The sequence below is a fragment of the Physeter macrocephalus genome, chromosome 7 (genome assembly GCF_002837175.3).
Source record: "Physeter macrocephalus isolate SW-GA chromosome 7, ASM283717v5, whole genome shotgun sequence".
Lineage (NCBI taxonomy): Eukaryota > Metazoa > Chordata > Mammalia > Artiodactyla > Physeteridae > Physeter > Physeter macrocephalus.
Genome location: NC_041220.1, coordinates 99,430,816 through 99,453,126, shown reverse-complemented (window position 1 = coordinate 99,453,126; position 22,311 = coordinate 99,430,816). Strand labels below are relative to the sequence as shown.

Here is a 22,311-nt window from a genome sequence, read left to right as displayed (position 1 = left end):
GTATTTTCTTAAATTTTGAGTTATTAGCCAAGTGATAGACTAACTTCTCGTTGGCAGTTGTCTAATGCTGTGGGCTTGCTGACATTGCATAGATGGAAAACTATTGCACATGAAAACTGTTTGACAGTAGATGAATGAATTTTGTTTTTGTTTTTTAAAATAGTACAGGTACATTAATCTTTTTTCTGGCTAAACTAGATTCTGTGGCTTTTATTTTATTTTTGTCATAACCACTAAAAAATCTTGACTTCCTTGACTGTCCTCTGGGCCATAAATAATAGTTTTTCACATGCTTTAAAGACTTGCAGTCCTGTCCCAATTAAAATCCCCATATTAGAAATTTTTAAAAAGACAGAGGGCATGCAGCCTTTGGAATTGGAGACTTAAAGATTTGTGTTCTGGTAGTGTCTGTGAATCTTCAATAAGGTATTTACTGTCTCTGTCCTGTTTCCTTATCTTTAAAATGAGAATAATGATGCCTATTCAGTGGGATAATTCTTTAATTTAGTCAACAAATATTTGAGAGCTATTTATGTGCCAGTCATTATATGCTCTTGAGAGTACAATGCTGAGTGGAACAAAGTCTCTGCCCTCATGGTTGTTGTGAGCCCTAAATGAGTTTGTATGTGGAAAGCACATGCCAGTACCCTGGCACTTACTTATTAATCTTATCAACCTCTACATTTTTCTTCTTATTTTTTAGTTTTGAAAAATTTCTGAAATAGTTCTTGTATCTGCTCATTCCTCTGTTTTTCCTCCTGTCGCCTCTAGTTTAGACGTGTCTTTCATTCCCAGATTATGGCCTGTCTAGATAAATTTCCTGAAATCTCATTTAAATCTTATCTCCCTACCCTTTCAAAAATCTTCAACCATATTTCTTTACCTAATTTTCGAGGTCTCTCTAATCTGATCACTGAGCAAACTTACTTTCTATCAATAATAATAAATAATCACCGACATTTGTTGAGGATTTACTGTGTAGATAGCACTCCTTAGAGCTTTACATGTATTATTTCTTTGTGTTTTTTGATAAGTAGTTTTATTATCCCTTTTTTTGTATATGAAAAAAGTGAGGCACAAAGAAATTAAGTAATATGCACAGGATCGGATCATGCAGGTAGGAAGTGTCAGAGGCTTGAATTTAATTCAGGCTCAATAACCAGTATTTTTAATTACTACTCTTTTATACCTGTACCTCCATTTGAATACCACTACATCTTTTCCATTTTCTTCTCAAGGTTTGTTTTGGTTTCTCTTTCTAGGAATGCCTTTTTCTACTTGTGCACCTTCTGTTCACATTTTACCTATTATTCACACACATTGCCACACCCACCTCTGGAGCTTTCATTTATAGGCACCTTCTCTGATGGCAGAGACCATTACTGAAGGTTTTCTATATCTTAGCACCATGATAAGTGTTTAATACATATTGTTTTGATTTCTGGTTTCACAATATTATAAGATCTTTTGGTTTTTCTAAAGTTTAAAAGGAATTGAAGTTTTCATAGCTAGTCTAATAATTTGTCACATAGCCTTAACCTCAAAGGAAAAAACAAAATCTTTTTATGTGCCTTTAAAATAATTCATAATAACAGGAATGATTTTGGATAGTTTATATAAAAATACTTATTTTAGGCTACAATGTAAGGCTTAAAAAGGAAATACAAATAAAAAATTTCTTTTAAATGAAAGTCATTTTTAATAGGTGTCTGAACTCAGGACAGGAGCTGCAGAAGGACTAGCCAAGCTGATGTTTTCTGGGCTTTTGGTCAGCAGCAGAATTCTTTCTCGTCTTGTCTTGTTATGGTACAATCCTGTGACTGAAGAGGATGTTCGACTTCGACATTGCCTAGGCGTGTTCTTCCCGATGTTTGCTTATGCAAGCAGGTATTTAGTCATATCGATAAATCAAAATCTAACTTGAAGTTAAATTCAGGCTCCCTATGAGTCATATCTATAGCATTTTGTTGTTAATGTTCTTTTTCTTCAGTGCTAAGTGTGGAAATGAGAAGAACGTACTTAGATTCTATCTACCTGAATTATTTGGCTCTTTCCTAGATGAATATGTACTGTATCTTGGTGGGGTGCATTTTATATATAATGTTGTTGTTGCTGCTTTTTAAAGAATCATGTTTTTTCTTTGCCAACATACTTCAAATTGTTTTTCAATAGGACTAACCAGGAATGTTTTGAAGAAGCGTTTCTTCCAACTCTACAAACACTGGCCAATGCCCCTGCATCTTCTCCTTTAGCTGAAATAGACATCACTAATGTTGCTGAGTTACTTGTAGATTTGACAAGACCAAGTGGATTAAATCCTCAGGCCAAGAATTCCCAAGATTATCAGGTAGATGAGTATGTTAGCCTGTGGATGGTCTAGGGATGGTAACTAGCATGCTTTGGCAAAATAATCCCTCTCATAGATTCTTTGAAATAGTGAGAAGCTGCATATAGATCTTGAGATTTCTAGTTTATATGGTAGCACATAACACAAAGCAAGAAAAAGAAAAAGATCTTTTGCAACTATGTGGGTGGACCTAGAGGGTTTTATGCTTTGTGAAATAAGTCAGAGAAAGACAAAAATACTCTATCATTTATATGCAGACTCTAAAAAGTAAAACGAATGAATATAACAAAACAAACACAGTTATAGAGGACAAACTAGTGGTTACTAGTAGGGAAGGGGAGGGGAGAGGGACAAGATAGAGATAGGGGATTAAGAGACATAAACTACTATGTATAAAATAAACTACAAGGATTACTGTACAGCATAGGGAAATGTAGCCATTATTTTATAATAACTTGAAATGGAGTATAATCTATAAAAATATTGAATCACTCTCTTGTGCACCTGAAACTAATATAATATTGTAGATCAACTATACTTTAAGAAAAAAATCTTTTGGGAAATGGGGAGATAATCATATAAAAATAGAAGTAATCAGTGCTAACATTTTTGCTACTGAAAAGAAGTTACCGAAAATTCATCATCCTTACTACTCCCTCCTCACCTAGTTCTGGCTGTTAATCATTCTGAATAATGACCTGTTATGTAGGACTCATTGAGTCCTCAATTGTTGGCTTACCTGCTCTGTTTCTGATACAAGGAAGGAGAATTCAAAGAATGAAACTCACCTCAAGCTTAGTTTTGTTTTTAATTCGAAGAGCATACTCGCCCACAAATTACATGTAAGCTGGTTTTTAACCCTTGAATATCATTTGATCAAACATTTACCATATTGAAAATTAATGAATTATTTCAGATGCCAGCTGATTAAGTTGAAAATATTGGTCTTCTGTTTTGTTATTTAGTGACTGCATACTTCATTTGAGTTACTATGTTACATGTTATTGGAAAGAAGATTACAATGGATATTAAGGCAAAATATATTAAGGGTCAGTGATATAGCTACTAAGTGCTTTAGCACTTTAGAAGATGGCAAGTTTCATGTGGTATGGGTGATGAGTACAGCATTACTAGTTTTAAATCTCACTGAGTAGAATTCACTTAGGCCTTGTTGGGATTTGGGGAGTGGTTTGGATAGAGAGAAAGACTTTTAGTAAAGGTGATTAAATGTAGCTGGTAGTACAAGTCATGTTGGGGAACTGTGGAAAAAATCTGTCAGCTAAGGATCCTGAATAGGCCTGGTAGGGAAGAAGATTAGGATAGGGAATTTGGAGTTGACTCTATTTGCAGGGCGTATAATGAAAGGGTTAATAAGATGACAGTTACTTAATTAGGAAGATTAATTTGGTGGTCAGTTTCATTAGGTGAGGTGAATTGGTAAGAGGAGTAGGGAGAGAATATTAATAAAGAGAGCAGTTAAAAGTTGATACAATTAGGAGATAAAAGCTTACAGGAAAAGAATAATAGAACATAGTAGTAGAAAGCAGACAGAAAAAAGTAGTAGAAATTGACATAGAAAAAAAATTGCAGGTAGAAAAGCCTAGAAGAAAGAACTTTGTGTGAGGCAAGGGAGATGGAGGAATCCAAGATAACTCTGAGGTCCTAAGTGTGGGTGACAGAAGACCTCAAAGAAGCTGTTGACATTAGGGCGTACTCTCATGATCAGCATCTTGGAGGAGTGAGGGAAATAGATTGGGCAGAGGAAGAAGTTGAACTGTCATGCAGTCTTAAGGTCCCAGCTGATCTCACAGAAGTTCCAGAATTGGGATAGTTCTTTGCTTTGTCCAGAATTGAAACAAGGCTGGGCTGTTGTACCTGTACATCTACCAGTTATTAAATGTGGACTAACCCTTGCGGGGGAAGTGTGACCTTAGGCAGAGCCCATTGTCTTCAGCTTGGATCAGTTCTACACCTGGGAACTTTTAGCCTCCATAACTCGTGGTAGCCTGCAGAATGAATGGTCAGTAGTAAAGCAGATGGATCTGGGCCCTGTACCACAGCATCCACTCTACAAGAAGGGGAGCTCACATGGGGAGGCCTATGATAATTTTGTTAGGCATTTTGGGATTATGTCAAGATAATTAGTTGGAAATGATAAGATGTGTCAGACTGTATTGTAATCATACCATTTCAGTTGACAAGGATTTTTCTCTTGATTTTCCAGGCCTTAACAGTTCATGACAATCTGGCTATAAAAATTTGCAATGAGATCCTAACATGTCCATATTCACCAGAAATTCGGGTCTATACGAAAGCCTTGAGTTCTTTAGAACTCACTAGCAGTCTTGCTAAAGATCTTCTGGTTCTACTGAATGAGATTCTGGAGGTAAGTAGTTTCTAGTTACTCTTAATGTGTATAAATTTTTATCAAAGTAGAATTTACATGATTCTATTAATTTATACATACATTAGTATGCTGTGACTGCTCATTTGAAGTAAAGATTTCCTTCATAAATTTAATAGGATTTTTAGAATGTTTTATTAACTTTATCAGTATATAGCGTTTTTGAAAGATTAGAAAATGCTGCATTAAAAAAAGTTTTCTGTTACAGCTAGTAAAAGATAGAACATGTGTGAGAGCTTTGGAGAAAATCAAGGTTCAGTTAGAAAAAGGAAATAAAGAACATGGTGACCAAGTTGTAGCGGCACAGGATGACAACACAACTACAACTGTTTTTCAAAGTGAAGATGGTAATGACATACTAACCTGAGTATTTATAAGATTCTGTCCTTTTCATCTCTACTGAGATACATTATTTTCCTCCTCTAACATATATGTGATTGTATGTCAGAAATGGAAGAAAAGTTTTTTTAATTAAATCCCCTTAGGAAAGTGTATTACTGATAAGTGTTTACTGTATAGTTTTTTTGTGTATATTTCTCACCATATGACCATGCATACTATGTTCCTAAGAGTTTTGCTTGCTTATTTTCCAGTGTTCACATTTTTTTGGAACACTTATTTATGATAAATTTTCAATAGCTGCTATTGGGACTGGTTGTCATTGATTTGATCATTTAATGTATTTCATGAGGCTACTTTTAATTTAGTTAATTAATAATTGTATTATTTCCTTTAATAGAAAACAACAAAGAAGTATATATAACTCCTGTCAAGGATGTAAAAGCAACCCGAATGAAATCCACTCAGCAAAAGACCAACAGAGGTAATGTATGGATTGACTAGCTTTTTTAAAAAATAAATTTATTTATTTATTTATTTATTTATTTTTGGTTGCATTAGGTTCTTTGTTGCTGCGCATGGCTTTCTCCAGTTGCGGCGAGTGGGGGCTTCTCTTGTTGCGGAGCACGTGCTCGAGGCATGTGGGCTTCAGCAGTTGTGTGTGGGCTCAGTAGTTGCGGTGTGCGGGCTCTAGACGCAGGCTCAGTAGTTGTGGCGCACGGGCTTAGTTGCTCTGCGGCATGTGGGATCTTCCCGGACCAGGGATTGAACCCATGTTCCCTGCATTGGCAGGTGGATTCTTTTTTTAAAAAAATTATTTATTTATTTTTGGCTACATTGGGTCTTCATTGCTGCGTGCAGGCTTTTCTCTAGTTGCGTCGAGCCAGGGCTACTTTTCGTTGTGGTGTGCGGTGTTCTCATTGTGGTGTCTTCTCTTGTTGCGGAGCACGGGCTCTAGAGCACAGGCTCAGTAGTTGTGGCACACGGGCTTAGTTGCTCCATGGCATGTGGGATCTTCCTGGACCAGGGCTCGAACCCATGTCGCCCACATTGGTGGGCGGATTCTTAACCCCTGTGCCACCAGGGAAGTCCCCTGGATTGACTAACCTTATAATAAAACTTTTGAGTTTTGTTATCCAGTGAAATACTTTGTTTCCTTAGATAGGTATAAAGATTATTCATTGTCCTCAGTATCCTTTATTTTCTTTTTGATTTGTTTTAGCTGATATTAGGTTTTCCTTTGTGTCTAAAAGACATCAGTGTTGCTTCAAGTGCTTTTGATTGAAAGAAATATGATGCAGAACGTCATACTGCAAAGGACTATTTGGGTTAAATTAAGATTTTTATTATCAAATGATGAACGATGATTCTATATTTATATTATCAGTTGTTTGTGGTCTGTCCTTTATATGATTAAGTATTTTTGTCCCTTTTATCCTCCTAGTATTTTTCTGGGCTTCTGTTTTCCGTTTTACTTCATACTTTCCCAACATAGTTTATTTCCAAAGGGATATCCAACAATACGGGATTTGCTGGAATAAAGTAAATGTTGACTATTAGGGGATCACTTAGAAAAAAAATGTGAAATTCAAGGTCTTTTTAATCTTTTATTATTTTCTTATTACAAAAGCAATGCATGCTTATTACAGAAGAATCAGAAAACACATCCAAGCAAACTAATCAGAAGAATGCTAATAATTCCACCTATGAACCAACCATTATTTTAATCCTTGAAAAATATTTTTTGAGGCCCTTTTCTGTGTAGACTTAATTTTTTTCTAAATGGAAAAAAATATTGTTTTGTAGTGGAAAAAAATATTGTTTTGTAGCCAATCAGTTATTTAAATGCTAATTGCTGGACAATTGTTCCACATTAGTCCCATATTGTTGGATGTTTTCTTGGGGATAACTGCATTAGAAGTTTACAAGCAAATATGTACAGTTGGAAGAAAACAGAAACAAAAAGTCTCACTTGAATAAGTAGGGTATATAAATTTCAACCAAATGATCATACTGAATAATTTGGTTTTGATCAGATTGCTTTTAGTCAGGTATAAGAACTCCACCTCTTTTTTTTAATAGCTCAAACTTCATTTATATATGCTGTTTTATTATCATACATGAGCATCACAGGCCACTTCACTGCTTATTAAGCTTGTGAATTTCTAGCTAGTAGAATTTTTGTAACCCCCCAGCATATAAAGGGCTTTAATTTTTATACTGAAATGTTCTAGAACACACATTTGAATTGACCACGTATATGTTTGAATATTTTACAATAAACCATACCTTACTGATTAAAGTTCTGTTTATTTAGGATCCGTTTTATGGGCTTAACCTCTCTTTTTAACTTTAATTTTCATTAGGTTCTCCATATACCTTGTGCTATGAGGTACTTTCTTTATATAACATTTTTCACATGCTTCTTTCCCCCAAATAAATTTAACAAAATTTGCCACCTATAACTCAATTTCCATCTTTTCCCTTGCCTATTATAAGAGCTTACAAAAGAGATTAGTAAAATTTTGATCTTGCTGGGGTTCCTTTTCTCCATGGTGTTGATAATTTGTATCAAGGTGGCTGGGAACTAGGAGGAAAGGGTGTTGAAGAGGGAAAAATAAAGGATTTGGGTAACCCAGAAAACAGGTTAAAAATGAGCAATTAATAATAGATTTTGATAATGAATTATATACTATCTTTAAGGACGGAGAAAAGTGATAGCTTCAGCTAGAACGAACAGGAGACGTCAGACTGTTGAGGCTGAGGCTGACTCTGAAAGGTATGCCATGCACGTCTAGAATATGTAGAGGTTTTATCTTCATTTAAAAAAAAATTTGTCTAGAAGTAAAAAAAAAAAAAAAAAAATTGTAGTTTGCTTATACTGTGATTATGTAACAAGATAATCCGTGAAAATTTACAGCTTTTTAGATTATGTATCTAAGAGCATTTGACTTCCTCTGGCTTGTGTGCTTTTCCTGTTCGTTGACATGGCTTTTAGTACTAGGTAGTTATCTTTATGTTCTTTCAAATTGTATTTCCATGTATTCCTCTTAATTATAAGATCATGTATGTATGACTTCTCTGAACTTGAATTAGCAAACTATTGAGATTCAGATTTGGGTTCTCTACATTTATAATGATAGAATAATTCTGCCTATAATTTGGATGATATTAGTGATATACTGTTTATTTTTGGTTTCTGCCAATAAGCCATTGTTGGAAGCTGTTTACAGCTGTCTTGCATTCATTCATTCATAGGTAAAATGTATATATTTTCAGTTTATAACTTTAGATCAAGTTTTAATTAAATTTAAAGTATCTTTTGGGGAAACTTGCTGTTAACAGTGTTTTAGGAATGTATTGCCTAAATAAATAGAACTTATTTTTTCACTACTTGAGTTTCCCCAAAAACTCTTGGGCAGTTGTTATGGTTCCTGTTTAATTACAAGCTTCATTATAGAAGTTTGGGTTTTTGTTTTTTTGCTTTTTTCTGTATAATACCAGGTTCCATGTAGATACTAAAAAAAGTTAGTTAGGTTTTCCATGGTTCATTTTGCTGGATAGCCAATTGGTGTTTTTTGGTTTTGAGATTTCAGTTTTAAGCCTAATGGAATCAGGATATCAATCACACACTGATAGAATGATAGAAACAAAGTTTTATTTATAAATAAACTGGTTTTAAAGCTTGTATTTAAATTGGTGTATTTCAACATGTTTAGTGATCATGAAGTTCCAGAGCCAGAATCAGAAATGAAGATGAGACTACCAAGACGAGCCAAGACAGCAGCACTAGAAAAAAGTAAACTTAACCTTGCATAATTTCTCAGTGAAGATAAAAATTAGGGGAAGATATGATGGAGGTGGAGTCCTTTGAAAAATGTCCATTAAAATTATGTTCATTTCTTTGCTTTAATAAAGTTACCCTTGTATGAAAACTAGAAGAAGTCTGATTCTTGTAGAACTTTCTGCTGTGTGATTCCACATTACTTTAGCCTGTATTGAAGCAGTGAGACAGCGTCCATCAGTGTGCTCCACAGACCATCTCCATCAGTCATGGATTTAATCAGAATCTAAGGTGGGCCCAGGAATGCTACATGCATGAGTAATTTTTTTCCTAGAATGTTTGCATATGAGAGCCCAAGTTTGCTTATGTTACGATGGTTCCTGGGTTAGGGAAATGTTCACATATACATATTAATCATGGAGTTCTCTATGTTTTTGGCATAACAAAATATTTATTGTGGGTAATAAAAAATACTAGTAGGAAAAGAATGTGACAGGAAGTCCACTATATACTAATGTATGAATGAGCACTATTTCTTCACTGTAAATTTATTTTCTGAATTGGCACTTGCCTGACTTAAACTTACACCGTGTCAAATCAGTCCTCTTTCCTTCTGTAACTCCCAACCAAACATCTTTTATTCCTCTGATAATCATCTCTATTATTCAGAATAGAAATACCCTAACAAACATTGGATCTAATACATTGGTTTTAATAATAATTGTGCTTTTTTAAGTTTATTTACCAGAGGCCATTTATTTAAAGTGATCTTCTAAGATGGAGCTAAAGTAAGAATGCTGTGCTTTTTTGAGCCAAATTGCTACATTACATATGTATATGTGCTTTATAAAACTTAGAAATATAAAAGGAGTCCAAAGGTTACAAAGAATGCTTATTAAGAAAAAGGAAAAGGCAGATATGGTGGTGATATAAAACAATGAAAAATAGATGATTGTTTCTCATTCTGTTGGCTCTGTGTCTTTTCCTGTGCTTCAAATTCCTTATGTAAGCCTTTTTGTTAAATCCCTGTCTTTTTAAAAATAATTTGGGGGTTGGGTAGGCTGGGAGAAATAAGGACTTAGAAGGTACACAAAATGTGCCATAAGTAAAAGTCTCTAGAAACACAATAAACTAAATCCCATTTAACCCATAGCCAGGCTATCCAAAGGGAAGGAGCCATGTTCTTACATACTTTACATGGACCACCATACCAAAGCTTTCCTTCTCAGCCATGGGAAAAATTAAGCATCAGACTTTGAGTATTCTTACCATTCAAGTTTTGGACACAATCACATAAGCCAATCACAAAAGCTATGCTTTTGTACTACTAAAGAGGTAAGGAATATTATCCTCATTTTAAGACATCCCTTTACACTTTAAAATAAATGGCTAAAATACAATAAAATCAATGGATGTAAATCCATTTACCATTTTTCATTCAAAATGGATAACTTACAAAAACCAAACAGTATTCTTATCTGCAAGAGTCACAGATTTGCTGAAGAGTCAACATGCAATTGTGCCATTGCTCTTAAAATCCAGACTGTATAGGTTTAAAAGTACAGAGAAATAACTGATCAGTTCAAATTCTCCTTATGAATGGAAACATGCCACTTGATGAGATAAACTATGATCAATTTTTCTATACATATATAACTTTGAAAGAGATATACTTCTAAGAGATACCTTTGCCTTTTACCAATTTGCTTCGAGGTAGTTGGTATCCACCTGTTATACAACTGTTCATGGGTCAGGTAATCACAAATCTTTACAATACTAGCCTTCTAAATCTCACAATGCATTATATATTAAGACATTGTGCACGGAAATAAAACTGGGGACAATTATATATTTAAACTTAGTAAAAAATTCACAAAATACCATTAAAAAGAGAAACTTCAAAAATCCATTTGTACTGCAAAATTCCACAATGGTCTGGTGTAAAACATGTAAAAAAACATACAAATATAATCAAAATGATTAATGCTAATGATTTAATATATAGACAAATCACAAGACTAGAAATATTTCAAAATCAATCGATAAATGCTTATCAGCAGGAAGAATGTTGACGTACAAAATAAGGATAGTGCAAGAAGAACTGCAATCTATTTCTCTTCACTTTTGAGATTTTGGTTATGAACTGTACAGCTCGCTAGAGATGCTGCTGTCAAATTCAGATTCCATTCAATGGGACGATTAAGGCACATCTTAATGGGGCTCAAAGGGCAACTTGCTGTATTCCCATCAGACAAATTCACTTTCTCATCAGTTTTCACTTGTAGCATGCTGGAAAAAAAAAGTGTAAAGCACTTTAGTTTTACTTTAATTTCAAAGAAACTATCAACCTTGTAAAAGAAAATTCAGTAGTTTTATTGTTCAGACCTCTAAACAATAGAGATGATTGATTGTTGGGGTTTTTTTAGCTCCTGTCTCCTTAATGAACTGAATTCAACACAGGTAATTGAGAGGTCACTCAGATGATACCACTGGACAAAAATAGCATATACAGATTTCATCAGTATACATCAGAAAGGATATTTAGCCTACTGAGCTTGGCCGGATTCAACCCTTCTTTTAACTTTTCCTTTAACCTACCAGGATCACAGCCACTTTGAGACAAGAAGGAATTAACCTTTGTTGAATGCCTACCATATTCTAGGCACAGTCACATGCATTATCTCAAATTTCATAACCACCAAGCAAGGTTGGTATACTGTAAGCTCATAAGAAACGGTAAAAGTGAGTCACAGAGAGTTCCAGTACAAATAAAGTCGAGTCACGGGCTGGAACTGGAATACAGTCCTTGCTCTTTCCCTTATGCCTGTCTACTAGCTCTCTGATGAGAATCTTCTCTAAAAAATCACAGAAACTTGAGAGTCCAAAGGATAGCTAGCCACTCCACACGTGTAATATTAAAGTCAATTCACATCTTCAGATGTGAATCCTTACGTTTAGAAATAATTTAATAGCTTGCTATACATTAGCTCATTTGACACAACTGATCAGTTCAGTTAGACTACATCATTCCTAAGCTTTCTTCAACCGCAGGTCAGTGATTCTTCCCACTCGTAAAGAGGAAGCTGAGTTGCGTAGTATTTTAGTGGCTTATTAGAGTTGGTAAATGGCAGCAGCATCCAGACTTCGGTAGCATTTTCCTGATCTCTCCTTACAACTTCAAACAACTGACTCACTTGCCATTCAATAAGCCAGAGATTTAACCTGTTAAACCATATTTTAACAGCCATCATATTTTCACTGAGTTGAGTTCTCCCCAAACAGTCCCAGTTCCACCGAATGACATGGTTTCAATTTTTATAAATAGATAATGAAACAAAATGACAGCTTAAAAGATGATTATTCATCAAAAATAGTAAATCATCATTACAAAAAAATCCAAAACCTAGAGATATGATCACTAACAGTAATGTTTTTCCTTCCTCCAAGGACTGCTAGTCTTCATATTTTTATCTGTATTTTCAAAACAAAGTCTGATGTATGACTCTTTGAGAAACTCTAAAGCAAGCTATAAAAATACAATGATGTTAATTAATTGAGGTAGCTTGGTAGGTAAGTATATCAGGCATCAAACTCCAAAATAAGAAAACAATGGCATGGAGCAACAAATCATAGTCCTAAAAATGATTTTTTTTTTCTGTTTTCTGTTTGCTATTGGATTGATAAAGGTGTATTCATCAGAGAATACTACTCAGTAACTACACTATTGTTCTTCTCAATACTTTAAAGACTTTTAAAGTTACTTTTCTAGAGAGTGTACTCCAAATTTGGGAACACAAACGCCAGGATGCACAAAACTATACACATGCATGGGAAGAAAATAAATAGTCAAGAAAGAGAACTAAATGTTAGTACCAATATACAGATTGACATGTTTAATTCATAAATATATACCTACAAAAAAAACCTAGCTGGTGTTTGAAGTTTGGGCACTACTGATTTTGAAGTGCTAGAACCAGAGGCATTAGGACAGCAGAGCTAGAAGTGACCTTTCTAGTCCCCACTTCCCCGCTTTTTTTTTTTTTTAAGAGGTGACAGGGAAACTAAGATATAGGAAAATAGAAAAATAAACTGCTCTTTTTCAGAGTGTTCTAACCAGATGTATGAGGACTAATATAAGAATCTCGATCTCTAATTATAAGCCAGTACTTACTTACCAGAGCACTTTTCAATTCCATCTTCTCTACCAGTCAAATTATTTAACATTTATTGAATACCCATCAGAAAGCACTTTTGGATACAAAGATGAAGATATAGTCCACGCTTTCAAAAAATTTGCAGTCTATAGGAATTTTTAACAAATAGTACCTTTATATTTGGAAATTAAAATTTTGACTAGTTACGTTTAATGTTAGAAATTTGTCATAGAATCATACACATTTGTAACAAGTGAAAGATTAATAAATGTTCAACTTTTCTTGATGTATTTTTTAAACAATGATTTTTTTATGTTTTAAAAATAGGTAATAAATTTGCAAAATTAAAAATAGATCAATAACTACAAAATGTTATACAATGGAGTCTCTCACTGCTCCTAGCCCCTCTTCCAGGAGCAACTACTGTTGCCAATTTCTTGTGTATTATTCCAGATAGTTTCTCCACATTGATATATATGTATATATGTCTTTCAGATATCTCCTTTCCCCCTATTCTGAATACTGTTCTGTATCTTGCTTATATATTTTGGAGATATTGTTCCATATTTGTACAATGAATATTTGATTCTTTTAATAGCTACATAGAACTCCATTCTATGGCTGTGTCATAATTGACTTAGCCAGTCTTCAACTGAGAAACTCTTGGGCTATTCCAATCTTTTGCTTACAAAAATCAATGTATTGAATATTCTTATATGTGTCTCTTTAAGTATATATGCAAGTACATCTTCAGGACTGATGTCTAGGATTGGCATGGCTGGGTCAACGGGTGCTTTAAAAAATTTGATTGATAGATACTACCAAAATTCCCTTCATAGACTGTACCTTTTTACACTCTGACCAATGATATATGAAAATGTCTTCCCTCACACTCTTATAACAATGTATAATAAAATTTAGGGAAGCTTAAAAAATTGTATGCCCTTGCTTAATTTGCATTTCTCTTCTCAGTAAAGTTAAACTTATTTTCATATCTTAGAAGCCATTTGTATTTCCTTTTCTGTGTTGCCAGTTGAGACGATGACTTTTCTCATCTTAACTGTATTGCCAGGCAGTTAAGAATTAATCCTGTGTTCTGTGTGATTTACAAACCCACCCCTCCCCACCCTGCCTAGTTTATTTGTTGTTTGTATCTGCTTACAGTGAGTTTGTCATGAATCCATTTTAAATTTTATATCATCAAATTTATCAGTCTTTTATTTCATGGCTTCTCTGTTTTACATCATGATTAAAAAGCTTAAGGAGCAGCATTTGAATCATCTGATAAAGTGGCTTTATATGTCCATATCCAGGATTCTAATGAAAGCCCAGCAATAGTGTATCCAGTGGTACTCTTGAGAGTAAAGAATTGGGGAAAAGAATGTAAGGACCCAGGTTCCAGTTCTGACAATATTAATAATCAGCCTTATGTATGACCTTGGACATGTAACCTTAGCCTCCTTCAGCCTCACTTTCCTCATCTGTAGAAAAAAAACCTTAAATGACATCTTCCCTGCTTACATGTTTCTGATGATCTAATGAGAGTTAACATGCTTTAATAACCATATGGAGCTATAAACAAATGCAAATGCACATACTTTGGTGAAAGGGGGAAGAAGCTGGAGAGAGGTACTTATCCGAAGTAAGGCCCCTTCTATCTCTATCGCTACCATCCAGGAACCCAGATGGTAAGTGAGGCTGAATAAGGGCAAAGGGTGCCTGCAATGATTATGGCACACAGCTCAGCCTACTTTCAATACTTCAGTAATTTCACTCACCCTAAGACAAAGCCCCTCTCCACCATCTGAATGAAAGTATATAGAATATGTGCATTTGGAAAGTATAAAAGATAAAAATCATTTGTGAGTTATGAAAATCCAAACAATTATCATCTGTGATTTAAAGTGATACTGATAATTCTAACAAAAATAATTTTTAATATATACAACTTATAATTTAAACTTCTTTTGCTTATTACTAGAGATATGTGATAGTTCATTTCTGTCATACAGACAATAAACTTTAAGTGAGCCACACTGCAGGAAACAAATTTTAGTGTGATCAAGACAGGTCCCAAAAATAGCATTTGTAGAGCAGTTGCTATATGCCAGGTACTATGCTAAAAGCCTTTTTTACATTACCTGATTAAGTTCTAACAATCATCCACTGAGGCTCAAAGAAGTAAAATAACTGACCCAAGGTCACACAACTAAGTGAGTCTTCAGGGCCTATGATCTATTTACACTATCCTGCACACTGACTCTTGGTTTGTGATTCTGTCATGATTCTCCCTTCGTGTTAATATCCATTTATCTATTTCTTTAGAATACTTAACATACACCACATGTCTGGTCTATGGCCATAACCTTATCCAGGAGACCTATATGTTTAGAGCATGAATTTTCTTTATGTTTAACTAAAGAGGGGGCTGCCAGTCATATCTTTTAATTTCTCAGTGTGAAAAAAGAAAAAACGTTAGGGCAGAGATTGACATGAGAGCTACCATAAAACTATTCTTCAGGTTAAGGGTTTCAGGGAACACAAGTTTACCTTTTCAAAGAGAGAAAGAACTCAGCTGTATGCATGGGTAAACAATTCTGATATAGGATTTGGAATTTGAATAGTTGCTATAATGTCCCTGAAACCATCAAATTTGAACTTACTTAACGCCAGTGGGTGACTGGTTTATTTTCCTTTGGAAATAATTAACTGAATTAATTACTGTTAATTCAGTAAAAAGTTTACTGAATAGTTGTAGCTCAGCACTGTCTTTGACCCTGAGCTCTCTACCAATCTGTCCAAATATCATGATATGGTTGTCAATTTGCAAAACTAGAGCAGAGAACCTTCCTGAAGTAGGCAAGTGTATTCCCATGTTTTGGATGTAATAAGTTATAAAAATGAAGTCATTGGTCTACTGGACCCTAAATATGAAGGTTCTTAGGTTCTAGGAGGCCAGTATAGAGGACCTTGCCACAGAGCAAAATGTTTCAGTTCTATATGGAGCTGGCATGTGTTCATCAGCCAGGTCCGCTGTTAAGTAAAGTTAAATCCTTAACCAGTACCTACCTAATACGTTAGGAATATAAAAGACTGTGATGGTATCTGTCTTCAAGGGTTTTGCAGCTTGGTAAGGAGACAGTGGGGAAAAAGTATTCATAAATTACCAGAATTAAAAGCAGTAAAAAATAAAAGGAGTAGCTAAGGACAACGGGATTACAGAGAAGGGAAAGATGAATCCCAGAAGTGGGGAGATGAGGGGGAAAAGCATTTGAAATAGGTCTTTAGGGATGAGGATTTTAGGAAAGTGGGACAGAGGGAGACTTTAGAGCCTGAGTTCTGATCCTGAATCAAATCACTCACCCGCTGAGTGTACACTCCTTAGCCTCTAAGCTTCAATTTAACTGGACAGTGAAGATAGAATACCACATCTTAAGGGTAATGTGATTATTAAATGAGTTGATGTAAATAAAGCACCTGGCATAGAGAAGGCGTGTAATATGCCCAGCTGGACACATAGTAAGGAGTCAATAAATGTGAGTTAGTACTAATAACAAAAATCAAAATAAAAAATTACATGTGTGGGAATAAAGTATGGCAGATATGTGTATGATTTGTTTCTACAATGTTCACCATACTAGTTTGTTCCTGTAATTTGTATTGTCAGATAATAATACGACAGTTTAATTTTGAATCTCTGGGCTTAAAGGGGATCAAATGTAAAAAAGCCATACAATGTAGCCAGGTAAACAGGGTCCACTAGTGAACCATGAGGTCTAACACGACCAAATAGATCCTTTCTCTTGTTGGCAAACTCTCTAAGACTTAGGTTGTACAGGTTTTTTGGTTTTTTTAAAAGACTTAATTTATCTTGAGAGTAAAATTTCCCTTTGGTAAGATGCTGCTGAATTTAAAGGCTTTGATAGATTGTTAAGGGGGAGATTTTAAGTCAGCCATTTTTTCTGACTTGCTTTTGATCATTCGATGTGGTTACTGGAGGAGCAGAAAAACCTGGTGGTTAAGAGCAAGACTGGGAAATCTGAGGGTCTCGGATCAGAGTCCTAGATTTGCAATTTACTGCAACCAATTTTAGGAAAATTACTTTTTCAATAAAAGATTAGCACATATACAGATTGCCAATAAACACATGAAAGGATGCTCAACATCACTAATCATTAGAGAAATGCAAATCAAAACTACAGTGAGGTATCACTTCACACTGGTCAGAATGGCCATCATCAAAAAATCTACAAACAATAAATGCTGGAGAGGGTGTGGAGAAGAGGGAACCCTCTTGCACTGTTGGTGGGAATGTAAATTGATACAGTCACTATGGAGAGCAGTATGGAGGTTCCTCAAAAAACTAAAACTAGAACTACCATATGACCCAGCAATCCCACTACTGGGCATATACCCTGAGAAACCCATAATTCCAAAAGAGTCATGTACCACAATGTTCATTGCAGCTCTATTTACAACAGCCAGGACATGGACGCAACCTAAGTGTCCACTGACAGATGAATGGATAAGGAAGATGTGGCACGTATATACAATGGAATATTGCTCGGCCATAAAAAGAAACGAAATTGAGTTATTTGTAGTGAGGTGGATGGACCTAGAGTCTGTCATATAGAGTGAAGTAAGTCAGAAAGAGAAAAAGAAATACTGTATGCTAACACATATATATGGAATCTAAAAAAAAAAGAAGAACCTAGGGGCAAGACAGGTTTAAAGATGCAGATGTAGAGAATGGCCTTGAGGACACGGGGAGGGGGAAGGGTAAGCTGGGACAAAGTCAGAGAGTGGGATTGACATATATACACTACCAAATGTAAAACAGATAGCTAGTGGGAAGCAGCCGCATAGCACAGGGAGATCAGCTCGGTGCTTTGTGACCACCTAGAGGGGTGGGATAGGGAGGGTGGGAGGGAGACGCAAGAGGGAGGGGATATGGGGATATATGGGAAGCAGCCGCATAGCACAGGGAGATCAGCTCGGTGCTTTGTGACCACCTAGAGGGGTGGGATAGGGAGGGTGGGAGGGAGACGCAGGAGGGAGGAGATATGGGTATATATGTATACGTATAGTTGATTCACTTTGCTATAAAGCAGAAACTAACACACCATTGTAAAGCAATTATACTCCAATAAAGATGTTAAAAAAAAAGATTAGCATATGATGCATAGTATGTGCTTAATTAGTAAGTGCTACCATGATTATTAGAGAGCAAACCATGGTAATCAAGAATTCAAAAGAAAACATTTAGAATTGACTAATTTCTACTGAGAAATGAGATAATCTACCTGAATTTTTAGTTGAATGGAATGAAGGAGATTGCAGTCAGATCAAAGGTACAAAACAAATTCTCTCCAGGAATCAATGAACAGTTTGCACTGCTATGTGACTTAGAAGTGATTCTTGGCCTTGTAGGGATCCCTGAATTTCTTAATGAACTTGTATATTAAATTAGTACGACACAACTGTGCCTAAAGCAGTACTGTATTCAAATATTCAGTAACTACATGTGATTCACATACCTTTATAAAAATAAAATAGAAAACTTCAGTACTAAATTAATATGAAAGTAAAAGCAATTAGCAAGTTGTTTATCTAAAATAATGCCAACTAACTGTAAAAGATTGCAGAACCTGGCATGACTTAAATGTTTTTGAACCCTGTTCCCATAGGCCTTCTCAGGAACTTATCAATGATCTTCATCAATGATTCCGACCCTTTTTTTTTTGTTTTAAATATACCATCTGTGGCAGATTAATTCCATTAATAGCCTCAGTTCTTCACCCATCACTATATGCACTCTCTCTGCCCTGTCGTTTTACCATGTCCTCTCATTCTGCCTCACCTATGTGATTTGCTCTAGCTAATGGGATATTAGCAAATATGATGCAAGCTGAAGTTGAGAAATTGGGCATTTATGCTCACTTTTACACCTCTGCTTTTGCCCTGAGAACATGCCTGGGCTGGTTTACTGGATGGCTATGAGAGACACAGGGGGAAGCTGCTATGGAGCAGGGCAAAGCTGTCCACTTGACAGCCAGCTAACCCCAAAACACTCGACGGAGCCCAGCCAATATCCAAAGAACCTCCAGGCTTATTTGCCAATCACTGATTCATGAGTGAAATAAATGCTTATTTACTTTAAGCTAATGAGTTTTGGGGTGGTGTGTAATGTAGCATTGCTGTGGCAATAGATAAATAATAGACCATCTCTTCTCAGTTGGATCCTCACCATGATGTTTAAACAAGTGCGAGGTCTCTCATTCCTTAAAAAACAAGGCTTCACTCAAGCTTTTACCTTCCTGAGGTTAACATTTCTAGAGTTAGATTACTTTAATGAGTTGTCCTATACTTGCTACCACCATTTTCGATACCTCTCATTCTTTAACCTACTCCAATCTAGCTTCCAGGCCTTTTACTCCATGAGGGCAGCACTAAAGTCACCGATGAAATGATAAGTCTAATGAACGATCTTTAGTTTTCAACTTTTTTGCCTTCCTAACAACATTCAACACTGTTGCCCATTTCTTCTGCTATGGACTGGATTGTGTCGGCCCCTCTCTCCTCCCTGCCCCTCCCGTCTCCCTGCCTCAGATTTATATATTAAGAGATATAGGGCTTTTAGGAAGTAATTAAGGTGAAATGAGGTCACAGGGCGGGGCCGTAATCCAATAGGATTGATGTCCCTATAAGACGAGAAGGAGATACCAGAGAACAGGAAAATGGCCTGCAAGCCAGGAAGAGAGCTCTCACCAGCAACAGAACCCTCCAGATCTTGGACTTTCCAGCCTCCAGAACTGTGAGGCAATAAATTTCTGTTGTTTAAGTCGTGCAGTCCATGTTATTTTGTTATGGCAGCCTGAGCAGAGTAAGATACCCTCTTTCTTGAGACTCACTTTTTTTGGCTTTTGAGACAAAAAACAATACTGGCTTTCCTCTGCCTCTTCCTGTCACTGCAAGGCATCCCACTCTACCTGCAGAATACATATTGGCATTTCTCAAGGTTGAGTCTCAGGCTTTCTTTTCTTCTTCTCCTATACTCTCCCTTGGCTCTCATCCATACTCAGTTTCAGTCATGAATGATATCCTAGACATCTCAATTTTCCTGAGTACTCAACCTAAAGCAGCTCTCCCTAAAAACTCCTTATGTCATTTAATTTCATTAACACAGAATTTACCAGTGCCTTCTGTTTTCTATTTTATTTTTTCCCCCCTCACCAAAAACACAAGCTTGATGACAGTAGAAATCCCTGCTGGTCTTGTTCAGTATATTATTTTCAGCACCTAGCATATAGAAACTGGATAAATATTTGTTAAAAAAATAAATCTGGGATATTTGTTTCTGGCCATGATGAAGTAACAAAATGAATTTGCCCTCTCACTTTAAACAACTTTAAAAAAACCCCACAAAATATATGAAATAATGTTTTTAAGATAATGGGTGACAGGAAGTACAGGATGACAGTGATTCCTGAAAAAAGGGAAGCAAAAGGTGGTAAGTCCTAAAATTTGCTCTGGCTTACTGCTTGGAGAGTTTCCAGGCTGCAGTATAAGGGGAACCCAAATAGAGCTTGGAAATCTTCCTGAGAAAGGAAGACAGAGTTTGGAGGTGAAGGAGTCCCAGGTGACTAGAATGTGTGGAGCAGAATAAGGAAAGAGAGCTGCAGAGAGAGCTAGTTCCAGAGCTCCTCGGAAGTCTGTACATAAATACTGATCAGTACGTGAATGTTTCCCAAGGCTGTGAAAAGAGACCACTGAAAAGGACCAGGTGGAAAATACCTAGAGGCCATACAGGACTGGATATAATTGGTGTTCCCACCAGAAAGAATGGAAAGACCTCCTAGCCCCTGGGGCATTAAGTAGAGTCCTCAGACAGGTGTTGGTATTACCTGACTAGTGGGGCAAAATTAGTCACTGAGAGGACATGAACATGGTTTTTGAGAACCTGAATGGTCTATCCTTCACTTATTCCTCAATCTTCACCACACCTGACATCATGCTCCTCCTTTCCCTCTTGACTCAAGACACACCAGTAATGTCTTATCCCTCTTACCCGCCAGGAACACCATGTCTCATACGTTTTTCCCATTCAGTTCTTCCTGGAGGCTCACTCCTCCCCTCCCCATTCTCTGCCGCTTGGCCTAGTTGGTTCCTACTCATTCTTGCTACTCGCTCTCACTCAGCTCAATAGTCATTTCCTCAGAGAAGCCTTCCTTCACCTCCCTGACTTGATAAGATCTCCCTATAAGGAATTCTCATAGCACCACCTACGAATTAAGAAGTTGTAAGATTTGTGTAACTGTTTTCTCAATGTCTGCCTCTCCAAACAAACTTGACCGTGAATGGAGTGACATCTGGTTTTGTCCCCCCATCATATTCCATATGTCTAGCATACTGCCTGGCACACAGGAGACAAACCTTTTTGAAAGAATTAATGGGGTCTATAGATACTGGCTTCTAAAATCTAGCCTTCTGTACATTTATATAACACAGAGACAAAGAAGCAAACAAATGAATTTTCCAGGTTGCCTAGAACTGGAACTGAGGGGGAGAAAAAAGAAGCCAAGGTCTGGCTTGAAATTAAACAAAAACAAGGAAGAAAAAACCTGGCAGGATGAAATCATTCAGACACCTACTCTGCCTTTTATTTTTCTGTAATTAAATAAAAGGTGAATTCAGTAGACTTTGTATTATGATAATCACAGGATACTGAGCTCCACTACAAAGAAAACTATTTACTGCCCAGGAAAAATGAGGAGAAAAACATGGTAGCCATGAGAGCTGAACTAAAAATTTTGAATTACTAAGTGAAGAAATAGAGAAGGAAAAAAGGGGTAGAAAAGGGGACAAGAGAACACTTGAGGAAGGAATTTAAGGTGCGAAGCACTGAAATCAATCTCTTTCTAACAGGTGGTAGCAGCTGGTTAAGGAAGAGAAGGGTGACCCTTGAACTTACCTCAGATAGACAAAGCAGGTCTGGAGGCTGCAGGGAGAGAATAAAGGTTTACAAAACAGAATAAAACTGGCATTGATGGCTCCCCCAGCACCACTCTGCTGGATAAAGACAGGTCTTGTTCCATAGAGAAAAACAAAATAACACAACTACACATCAGAAACGTATTGTGTGCGAGGTGGGAGTGGACAACAGGGAGTGAGTATGGATGGGGTTGGGAATGAACTGGATATAATAATCTTCATTTACTAAAAAAATACAATAATTTTTTTTTCTAGTCACACCTTATCAAAATTCTACTGATATTAATAGGGG

The 22,311-nt window shown here is 36.1% G+C and overlaps 2 protein-coding genes across 5 annotated transcripts in view; one reads left to right on the top strand and one right to left on the bottom strand.

Annotated features, from left to right (window-relative positions):
- Positions 1–9,211, top strand: part of NCAPG (non-SMC condensin I complex subunit G) — a 38,899-nt gene extending 29,688 nt beyond the window's left edge. For all 3 annotated transcript variants that reach the window (XM_024119427.3, XM_007101874.4, XM_028492101.2), the window contains 7 exons: positions 1,706–1,887; positions 2,173–2,347; positions 4,572–4,733; positions 4,960–5,098; positions 5,491–5,574; positions 7,794–7,869; positions 8,810–9,211. In XM_024119427.3, the coding sequence (XP_023975195.1) occupies positions 1,706–1,887; positions 2,173–2,347; positions 4,572–4,733; positions 4,960–5,098; positions 5,491–5,574; positions 7,794–7,869; positions 8,810–8,909 (918 nt within the window). In that variant the 3' untranslated portion in view covers positions 8,910–9,211. The remainder of the gene's footprint in view (positions 1–1,705; positions 1,888–2,172; positions 2,348–4,571; positions 4,734–4,959; positions 5,099–5,490; positions 5,575–7,793; positions 7,870–8,809) is intronic.
- A 103-nt stretch (positions 9,212–9,314) lies between these two features.
- LCORL (ligand dependent nuclear receptor corepressor like) overlaps positions 9,315–22,311 on the bottom strand; it is a 188,351-nt gene continuing 175,354 nt past the window's right edge. Inside the window, exon 7 of one of the 2 annotated variants that reach the window (XM_024119429.3) lies at positions 9,315–11,163. In XM_024119429.3, the coding sequence (XP_023975197.1) occupies positions 10,983–11,163 (181 nt within the window). In that variant the 3' untranslated portion in view covers positions 9,315–10,982. The remainder of the gene's footprint in view (positions 11,164–22,311) is intronic. The other variant, XM_055086125.1, reaches the window with a different exon arrangement.